At 37.6% G+C, this 11,137-nt stretch overlaps 1 protein-coding gene across 1 annotated transcript in view; it reads left to right on the top strand.

The window, feature by feature from the left end:
• DHX9 (DExH-box helicase 9) overlaps nt 1–10,902 on the top strand; it is a 46,704-nt gene extending 35,802 nt beyond the window's left edge. The window contains 13 exon segments of the mRNA XM_033200773.1: nt 57–270; nt 454–548; nt 789–862; nt 1,978–2,130; nt 3,183–3,343; nt 4,428–4,463; nt 4,466–4,538; nt 5,197–5,358; nt 5,453–5,580; nt 6,574–6,803; nt 6,955–7,070; nt 8,050–8,250; nt 10,217–10,902. Of these exon segments, the coding sequence (XP_033056664.1) occupies nt 57–270; nt 454–548; nt 789–862; nt 1,978–2,130; nt 3,183–3,343; nt 4,428–4,463; nt 4,466–4,538; nt 5,197–5,358; nt 5,453–5,580; nt 6,574–6,803; nt 6,955–7,070; nt 8,050–8,250; nt 10,217–10,583 (2,010 nt within the window). The 3' untranslated portion in view covers nt 10,584–10,902.
• Nucleotides 10,903–11,137: the final 235 nt, after the last annotated feature.

Consider the following 11,137-nt stretch of genomic DNA (forward strand, 5'->3'; position numbering starts at 1 on the left):
TCTCACGAGCTGTAGTAACTGAGACAATCCAAAATATGTCTCCCCGTTTTTTATAGGCAAATTGCAACTTGATCTGTGGTGATGAATATGGTCCAGAAACAAGGTTGAGCATGTCTCAATTGAATGAAAAGGAAACTCCTTTTGAACTCATCGAAGCTCTACTTAAGTACATCGAAACCCTTAATGTTCCCGGAGCTGTGTTGGTTTTTTTGCCTGGCTGGAATTTGATTTATACTATGCAGAAGCATTTGGAAATGAATCCACATTTTGGTATGAATCTTTGAATTCTCACGTATTTGAGAGTGAAAATGAATGTTTTTGCTAGTGCCTTAGCCAGTATGTGAAAACAAAATTTTATGTTGTCTCTACTTTTGAATAGAAGTATGTATAATGGAGAGCTGTTTGAAACCAGCTCCTGTTTTTAGTCCCTGATTGTTCTGTATTGTTATATAGGAAGCCATCGGTATCAGATTCTACCTCTGCATTCTCAGATTCCTCGAGAGGAACAGCGCAAAGTGTTTGATCCAGTACCAGTTGGAGTAACCAAGGTAAATATTAAACATTACAGTGATGGGACTGGAAGTGAGGTACATACTAAACAAATGTTATAGGCCTTCAAAGAGCTAACCAAAAAATTGTAACCCATCTGAATTGAGGAAGAAAAAAGGAGTCTTCATTAATCAGTTATTGGGTGATGTTTTTAGGACTTCTGTAATTTTCTTGTCATTTGTTACATAAGGAAATAAGTCCTTTCGGGTATATAATAAGAATGTAATTTTTCTTCACAGGTTATTTTGTCCACAAATATTGCTGAAACAAGCATTACCATAAATGATGTTGTTTATGTCATTGACTCCTGCAAGTAAGTTACTGGGAAACCTATTTGCCTGTTCCAGTATTACCAACTGGAAACTTCTTACCAGTTAACAGAATCAAAAACACCTTATTTTTAAACTCCTGTGTTCTTATATCCCCAAAATTATTGTGCATCTATATAGCATTATAAGTAATTGATAATTAGGAGTAGTTACTTGTGTTGATTACTGCAAATCAGTTATGGTAGAAAGTGACAAAGCTTCAAACTGTAACTGATGATTACTTCTCATTGCTCTTGGCTGCTGGTGTTTCGCTTATTTCCCATTGGGTATTTCCATTGATCTCTACCATACTATAGCATGCTATTTGATGAATAAAGATAACCAGTGTTTAGCACATGACAAATATCCTACCTTGAAGGACCCTCCTTTATGGATTAAAGGTCTTCATTTTGGTATGAGATGAGCCTGGAAAATATGCCAGGAGGCATTCTGTGTAGATACAGGAATCACATGGTAATCAGTTGAAAGGACAAAAACGTTGAAACTTGGTTATATCTGGTCAACTTGTGCCCCATGACTTCTCTGTATAATTCCTTAGTGTGTCCTGACAGTGAAAACAATTTGCTGCCAACATCCATTTTAGGAAATGTTGAATAGCATTCTCTGCCCAGTCCCAGTAGTTTAGTGGCAACTGTCTCTGTATGTAACGTTGAAGGAATCTGAGGTTGCTTGGGGGTTCAGAAGGACCACACAGTCACCACTACATATAGATATCCTAAAAGTTACACTAAACTTTGGAATAGAGATGACTTAAATAATTATTTTATTTTGTGTATGTGCCATATTCCATTTAAATGCTTTGCATTTGTTAATTAATGTTTACCCAAAAAAAACCTCTTATAAGGTAGGTAATGGCATAGAAAGTTTGGCCAAGGCAGTTCAGCTGGCAAGTGGCAGGTGGATGTTACATTGCCTTTTAGTAGGTTGACAACTAGGAGTGTGCAGTCAAATTGCTAATTTTTACTTGTGCCATTCATGAATAGACATCACAAGTAAGCATGACTTTAACTACATAGTGGAAAGGATTCACTACTTAGTGGATATGTAATAGTTATTGATAATACACGAGTCTTAGAATTAACCAGTCTTTCCTATGTAGGCAGAAAGTGAAACTCTTCACTGCTCACAACAATATGACCAATTATGCTACAGTATGGGCATCAAAAACAAACCTTGAGCAGCGAAAAGGGCGAGCTGGCCGAGTACGGCCTGGATTCTGCTTTCACCTGTGCAGCCGAGCTCGTTTTGAGAGGTAAGACCAATTCTTGACCTTTAGTAAGGGGTTCTGTTCTCTGTAGGGACAGACATGTGCAGTTATGTAAACCTGCCAGTTTAAGCTGATCTAAGTTTTGCCAGCCATGTTGGAATCAGGTGTAGATGTTTCTTAAGAATCTTCATCATGAATCATTTATAGAGAATAAGCCAGAATTAGAAATATAGAGACCTAGATTTTAGTATTATTTGTGTCTAATATGTTGTATAACACTAAGTGGTTACTCCTTAAGCCTGCGTTTTCCTCATTCTATAAAATACTAAGTTACTTAATCTCTCTTGTTTCCTCTGTTGTAAAAAGAATATGGTAAATAATGCCTAACCCATAGGATTAGTATAAGAATTAAATGAGTTAATAATCAGTGTCTGGCACATCATGATCTCCCAATAAGTGTTTGCTATTGTTAATTTACATAGGTCAAATACCTCTTTTAAAACTGAAATACTTGGGACCAGAAGTGAATTTTTATTTATTTGTAATATTTGCATTGTATTTACCAGTTTGGCATCCCTAATCTGAAAATATGAAATCCAAAACGCTCTAGTGAGCATTTCCTTTAAGTGTCATGTCAGAAGTCAAAAAGTTTTGGATTTTAAAGAATTACATCTGTAAGAGCCTTTCTAGTGGCACTAAAATTACATGAACTAGGAAGGTGGGAGGTTGTAGAGAAATGTTAGTATGAGTTATCCTACAAAAAGTGTTGTCGTTTTTAACCCATGTTTGTCAACAGGCAAGGCCTGAAGAGACCATGGGTGAAGCTAATAGCATTCGAGATTTTGGATAATTTTTTCATTTTTCTTCTCAGCCGGAAAGGCCATCAAGCTATGAGGATAAGTCAGAAACCACTATGCAACCAGATTAAATTTTGTCAGTAGTGTGTATAGTGAATGATAAAAGGTTCGATGATAATTGTAAAATAAAAGGATGAGGAAAGGGCAGCTCTATCCCTGATTACCTTGCTGCAAAAAGTTTATTAAACTAGCATCTGTATACACAAGGAGGATGGTTATTTTATGCTTGTTTTCTCTCAGACTTGAAACCCACATGACACCAGAGATGTTCCGAACACCATTGCACGAAATTGCTCTTAGCATAAAACTTCTGCGTCTGGGAGGAATTGGCCAATTTCTGGCCAAAGCAATTGAACCTCCCCCTTTGGATGCTGTGATTGAAGCAGAACACACTCTTAGAGGTACTTAACAAATACAAACCTACTTGACACAGATATTAATCATACCATCTGTCTTATCCTAGCAGATAACACTTAACAAATGAATCAAGATGTAGTCAACAGGGCTGTGATAATAATAGTAAGGCTTCCAGTCTTACCTTAGGTACTTAATATAGCCACTGTTCTAATGAGCAATGAGAGGGAAGAAAGGGACAGTGAGTCTTACTTTACGAAAGAAAACTTAAAAAGGCATCTCTTAACTATGTACTAAAGATCAGAACATAACTTACTCATGATACCCACAGAATTTCATATGAATATCTTATAACTTTTTTGAGACGGAATCTCGCTCCATTGCCCAGGCTGGAGTGCAGTGGCGTGATCTCAGCTCACTGCAACCTCCACCTCCCAGGTTCAAGCCATTCTTCTGCCTCAGCCTCCCGAGTAGCTGAGACTACAGGCATACACCACCACACCTGGCTAATTTTTGTATTTTTAGTAGAGGCGGGGTTTCACCGTGTTGGCCAGGCTGGTCTGAAACTCCCTACCTCAAGTGATCCACCCACCTCAGCCTCCCAAAGTGCTGGGATTACAGACGTGAGCCATGTCCAGCCTGGAACATTTATGTTTTCTTGCTAAAGTTGTTTTAGAAGCAGTGAAAATAGTGCAGTGAAAATTAAGGGCATTGGAGCTAGATCTGAATTTGAATTTTGAATCTAGCATTTATCTGCTATGTAACTTCAGAATTTTCTCCAGATTTTTTTTTTTTTCTAAAACATTAACAGTTGAGTGTCAGACTTCTTATGGCATATAGAAACTTCTGCTATTATAGTTAATACTGTATTTATAGACTTAATATGAATTGTATTTGTTTTTATAACCTACGGGATATAGTTGTAGTACCTTCCTTATGTTGAGTGCTCCAGATTTTGATTTTGTTCTATTTTTGAGTAAAGAGAATTGTTGGCTATAGACATGGTACTAGCAATTGGTTTGACAGAAGAGGAAGTCTAAACTATCTTAACCTTAATTTAGAAAGTAATGTTTTGTCTGCCTAAAATTAGTGTTCATTTGTTTCTACTTAAAAAAAACTATCTCCCCACAGAGCTTGATGCATTAGATGCCAATGATGAGTTGACTCCTTTGGACGAATCCTGGCTAAACTCCCCATTGAGCCTCGTTTTGGGAAAATGATGATAATGGGGTGTATTTTCTAGTAAGTGCTTTGTTTTATTTCTCTTCGTTAAGTGGTAGAATAATTTCTGAATCTTCTTCTCCCTGTAAAAGCAGTATTGGCCCAGATAAAAGAAAAAAATCCTGAATGTTCTTAAGGGAAGTGACATACCTAAATATCGAGAGAAGTGTAACACGAAAAAAATGTACACTTCCAGTAGGTGGATATCTGGGCCCAACATGGGGAAACGGGCACTGATTTCTCATAAGTAAAAAGTAACCGCAGGCCAGGCAATGTGCCTCACACCTTTAATCCTAGCACTTTGGGAGGCCAGGGTGGGAGGGTCCCTCGTTATTAATAGTTGGTCTTCAAAGAGCAGCATCAGGAAAAGAGGTTAATTTTATCAGAAAATGTTGAAGATTAAGAGATTTGGTATGATGAGGAAGAGAGAATATAAAAGGAGAAATATACTTGGTCATAATTTATGGTAAGTACATGACCATTGGAGCATCAGAGCACCTTTTTTTTTTCTTTCTGATTCTGAAGAGAGCAGCTGTAAAGTTCTTTGTTAAGCCAATTTCATTGAAAATAAAAGTAGAATCGTAGCCATAAAGACTGCAACCCACAGTCGACAGTACTACCTGAGCTGCTGGCAACAATATTGTGATCTAGTCTGAATTTAACTGTCTGTGTATTTCAGCGTGGGAGATGCTATCTGTACCATTGCGGCTGCTACCTGCTTTCCAGAGCCTTTCATCAATGAAGGAAAGCGGCTGGGCTATATCCATCGAAATTTTGCTGGAAACAGATTTTCTGATCACGTAGCCCTTTTATCAGTATTCCAAGCCTGGGATGATGCTAGGTATGAGTAAGATTTGGGTGAGCTGACTGTAGTTTCTCATTTATATTTAGTTCTCGGGTCTTAGAGAATGATTTCTCATACCAATTTATTTTAGAATGGGTGGAGAAGAAGCAGAGATACGTTTTTGTGAGCACAAAAGACTTAATATGGCCACACTAAGAATGACTTGGGAAGCCAAAGTTCAACTCAAAGAGATTTTGATTAATTCTGGGTTTCCAGAAGGTAAGACTCCCATTCTTAAGATATCTTTAAAGTGACATTTATATAGTACATGCAAATTGACAGCAAAGTGTATTTTAGCTTCAAATTTTAGACCCTATGATTTTTATATATTCCCAACTATTTCTTAGTTCTCATGGATACTAGTCTAGCTCCCAGAATGAGTACTTTGCTGATAACCTTATAGTGGTTTGCAAAGTAATTGATTAGCATTTAGACTTGAAGTAAATTCTACCACATTAAATTTTAAATGGCTTTAATTTATACTTCTGGTGTACAGATGAGTAGAGGACCTTATGACATCTAACGTAGAGAAAAACCAACTCATGTTTCTTGATATAAAGATGAGCTGTAGTACTCTTCTTTTCCAACTAGGTTAAAATGTAGAATTATTTCCTAAAACATTGAGAACTGGAATGCATAACCAGAAATAAGACTGTTGAGAGACAGAAGGTAGTTGGGCAAGTTGGTAAATTTTTAACGGCTGTGATTGGAATAACTTAACAGAGTAGCGAGTGGTTCTTTTCTGTCATAAGCCAGCTGAAATGTTAGTTTTTCCTCAAAATTATAAGAGGGAAAACTTCTTATGTGCTAGAGTCTTGAGATGCATTTTATAGGTAATGAAACAGGCACCAAGGTATAAATTGTCTTTAATTTATCCAATTAGGTTATAAGACTAGAACTCGTTTGTCTAGAACAAAATATGTCTGTGTTTTCAGCGGTTGACTGTCATGTTTTCCAGTCAGTAGCTAAGTACTGATAAAGTGTAGACTGGGTAAAAACGTCAACCTTCATTCCAGTAGGTGTCCTCTTAGATTATCATTCCATCTTCTCTACAACTAACAGCTATTGAAGAGTAGCAGATGAGAAAGTTTTACAGACAGGTTATGTGAAGAGAGGAAGAGTCAGTTTTCTGAATTTTCTTGAATAGTTTGCATGTAATGTGAAGATCAGCCCGTTATCTGATTTTTCTTTTCACTCTGCTCCTCTTAACAGACTGTTTGTTGACACAAGTGTTTACTAACACTGGACCAGATAATAATTTGGATGTTGTTATCTCCCTCCTGGCCTTTGGTGTGTACCCCAATGTGTGCTATCATAAGGAAAAGAGAAAGATTCTCACCACTGAAGGACGTAATGCACTTATCCACAAATCATCTGTTAATTGTCCTTTTAGTAGCCAAGACATGAAGTACCCATCTCCTTTCTTTGTATTTGGTGAAAAGGTAAGAAAAGACTACAAAAGTTAACATTGAAAGTTGAAATTGTCTTCACAATCATTAGGAATATGAATTTTGATTTTCAAAGCATAGTATATGGCAATATTTGGAAGTTGGAATGTCAACCATTTTGTACTGTCTCTTTCTCCATTTGCAGATTCGAACTCGAGCCATCTCTGCTAAAGGCATGACTTTAGTTACACCCCTGCAGTTGCTTCTGTTTGCCTCCAAGAAAGTCCAATCTGATGGGCAGATTGTGCTTGTAGATGACTGGTATGGATTTTCAGATGTGAACTCCAAACTGAATCCTTAGAATTGTAATACGGAATTCAGCTGCTAATCTAATTAATTATATACTAATTATAACTTAAATAGATACTAACTATATCTAACTTAATTGCATACTATATACTTAAACGGATACCAGTAGAAGCAGATGCATTAGAAATTTGAGCCATGTCTAACCACTATGCACACCACTATGGAATCAGTCTAAGTGAAGCTTGAATACACTTTCACATACTCTCTATATTGATTCAAAACTAGTGGCAAGCACTGGGCAAAAATGGAATAGAGCTTAATGGATAGCCAGTAGGCTCAGCCATCATATTCTTGAAAACCTAGAAAATGCCAGCATTCTGGGTCTCTTAATTCATTCTTTTAAAGTCTGGATGATCTGCCTGGGTGCCACAGGTCACTTGGGCTCAGGAAGTTCGAGATCAGCCTGGACAACATGGTGAAACCTGTCTCTACTAAAAATACAAAAAATCTAGCCTAGTGTGGTAGCGCACACCTGTAGTCCCAGCTATTCTGGAGGCTGAGGCAGGAGAATCACTTGAAACCTGGGAGGCAGAGGTTGCAGTGAGCCAAGATCACGCCACTGCACTCCAGCCTGGGCAACAGAGCAAGACTGTCTCAGAAAAATAATAATAATAAAGTCTGAATGATCCATATTGCTGGACTTTTTTTTGTTTATTGTATATTACATATATTTTTGTATTTTATTAGGCTTGATAGACTTTATGGCTTAAGATTCCTGCTAGTAGCAGTGAATTTTAAGAGGCTAGTGCTGATTATTACTGCTCTTCATATCTGTTTGCCTAAGTTTGGGGCCATTATAAGTAGTTTTTTAAAATATTAGTGCTTAAGAAGTTAAATTTATTCTTTAACTTGCCATGTGTGAAGTTGAGAGATAATGGTCTTTTTCTTCATATACTCCCTCTCTTATTTTTAATGTTTTTCGCCACTTTAGGATTAAACTGCAAATATCTCATGAAGCTGCTGCCTGTATCACCGGTCTCCGGGCAGCCATGGAGGCTCTGGTTGTTGAAGTAACCAAACAACCTGCTATCATCAGCCAGTTGGACCCTGTAAATGAACGTATGCTGAACATGATCCGTCAAATCTCTAGACCCTCAGCTGCTGGTATCAACCTTATGATTGGCAGTACACGGTGAGTACCATATTAACTTCTCATTGAACCAAGTAGAGGGGAGAGATCTTTTGTAGGTCTAGAATTCCTAGAGTTAGTGATAGAAGCCTTATTAAGTAAAATTCTAGATACAGATAGTTTACTTCCGTCTGACAAACTCAGAACAAAGAATGTCATTTACTTTTGTTAGTCCCTTTGTTAGTAATTGGTCTGCCGCATCAGTGCATGTTGGTAGTGTTAGAAAAGGATCTTACAAATACACATACGTAGTTCAGAGTAGGTCACATGACAGGGAAGTGACACAGCCCGGATAGCCCTTTTTCCATGGTACTGTTTTGGCATCTCTAAAGAAAAAATACTGATGAAATGTTAAATTGCTTCTTTATCCAATGTGTATGTGTTTTTGTTTATCTTAAACAACTAAGAGCATGGATATCCTAAAGCAAAGAAATGAGAAATTTCTCTTAATTCTTAAAATTTTTATTTGCTTCAGGTTTTAAAATTTTTTCCTTTGCCCATGAGTTTTTATTTACAAATACTTGATACTTGCCAAAAAGGCAGAAGAGTGATACAATGTATAGCCATATAGTCTTTGTTTAGATTGACTAATTTTCAGCATTTTGTACATTTCCTTAATCATTTGTGATGAAGTAGTAGGCACTACCACATTTTACATCAATACACTTCATATCTTTTAAGAATATGGTCACAATACCACAATAACACCCCAAAACCTTAAATGTTTTAGTAATACTATAATATGCTAATGTACTAAAATCCTTCCAGTTATCCAAAAATGACCTCTAATTCCTCATCAAAAATGATTTATTGCATTTGGTCTGTCTGTAAGATGGGTAGATGGTTATCCTCATCCTCTTTAATATAGATAAGGAAACCGGGCACAGATAAGGCTCAAGGTCATACAACTAATAACTGATAGAACCAGATTCAAACCCAGGCAGCATGCCTCCTGAAACTGTTCTTACTATGCTTTACTGTGGCCCTCCTAGGTGGTTAAATGTATAGAATAATTCAGTAAGCATCATAAGCAGATAACAAATGAAGTATTCATGGGTGTTTAGGAGAAGACAGATTATTTTTGGTAGGAGGGCTGGTAAGCAAGGAGCCTTTGTATATATAATCTGTTTCTATGAGGGACAGTAGTCCAGAAACTAGAAAGAAAGGGATATATGTAAGAGAGTTTAGGATATATGACTATGTGGTGGACTAAATTACAGTAGTAGATAGAATTTTTCAAAATTAGATAGACATTTTTCAAAATCATATTTTAGAATTATTGCAGGAGGCCGGGCGCGGTGGCTCAAGCCTGTAATCCCAGCACTTTGGGAGGCCGAGACGGGTGGATCACGAGGTCAGGAGATTGAGACCATCCTGGCTAACACGGTGAAACCCCATCTCTACTAAAAAAAAAAAATACAAAAAACTAGCCGGGCGAGGTGGCGGGCGCCTGTAGTCCCAGCTACTCGGGAGGCTGAGGCAGGAGAACGGCGTAAACCCGGGAGGCGGAGCTTGCAGTGAGCTGAGATCCGGCCACTGCACTCCAGCCTGGGCGACAGAGCGAAACTCCGTCTCAAAAAAAAAAAAAATAGAATTATTGCAGGAAAACTTTTAGTGATAACGACCAAATAGTTTATTGGCAGCTCCAGGAACCCTCTCCTAATGCTTGCCTTCTTGGAACACTATGTTGTTAACTTGAGTAAGAGCACTGTCTTAAAGTTGTAATGACATACTGCCAAAATTCAAAACCTTTGAGATTGAACCAGAAAGAACTTCAGAAAAACAGATGGATATAATTGATGACTGTTTTAGAATAGCAGATCAATTTTGTTTCAATTTCGATTTGTGCATTTGGCTTCATTCCCTTTATGTATTAAATTTTCAAATATAACTAAATGTATGCATTTGGTGAGTGGTTGGGAAATAATAAGAATGCTTTGCTGAAGTGATGGTTTTGTGCTTTTCCTAGGTATGGAGATGGTCCACGTCCTCCCAAGATGGCCCGATACGACAATGGAAGTGGATATAGAAGGGGAGGTTCTAGTTACAGTGGTGGAGGCTATGGCGGTGGCTATACCAGTGGAGGCTATGGTGGTGGAGGCTATGGTAGCGGAGGCTATGGTGGCAGCCCCAACTCCTTTCGGGCAGGATATGGCGCAGGTGTTGGTGGAGGCTATAGAGGAGTTTCCCGAGGTGGCTTTAGAGGCAACTCTGGAGGAGACTACAGAGGGCCTAGTGGAGGCTACAGAGGATCTGGGGGATTCCAGCGAGGAGGCGGTAGGGGGGCCTATGGAGCTGGTTACTTTGGACAGGGGAGAGGAGGTGGTGGCTATTAAATCTTGGTTATGTCAGTTCCTGTGTGTAGACAGTAAGGAAAAAAAGGCATGCTATGTGTTACGTGTTTTTTCCAATATGTTTATTTGCCACCAAAAAGTAAATGCATTTTCACCCATTCTGTGGTTCATTGTAGTTTAAGGAAACCAAGCCTATAGATGCATTAGTGATTTTGTTTATATTATGTAAAATATAACGATCTATCTTAAAAATACCACAGTTTGTATTTTTTCTTTAAGGAGTAAAGATTTGCCTTTAAATAACTTGGTATTTTCCTGGCTTTCGTTTAATACAGTAGAAAATAAAGTATTACACCGAATACTTGCCGTGTAGTTTGTTTGTTGACCTTATATATTAGAAAATTTTATAATGCCAGTTACATCTGTTCATTTTAAATGTCAGAGAAGTTGTACCATGTTTCAAAAGTATACTAAGTGATACTACTTGTAATAGAAAAATCACCTTGGAATTGAATTGTTACCTTTTGAAGTAAATACTGGCAAGTGTACAAGCCACATAAACCTGAATAAAACTTTCGATCTAGGGTTGAACATTT

The sequence above is a fragment of the Trachypithecus francoisi genome, unplaced genomic scaffold (assembly GCF_009764315.1).
Source record: "Trachypithecus francoisi isolate TF-2019V2 unplaced genomic scaffold, Tfra_2.0 Lachesis_group5, whole genome shotgun sequence".
Taxonomy (NCBI): Eukaryota; Metazoa; Chordata; class Mammalia; order Primates; family Cercopithecidae; genus Trachypithecus; species Trachypithecus francoisi.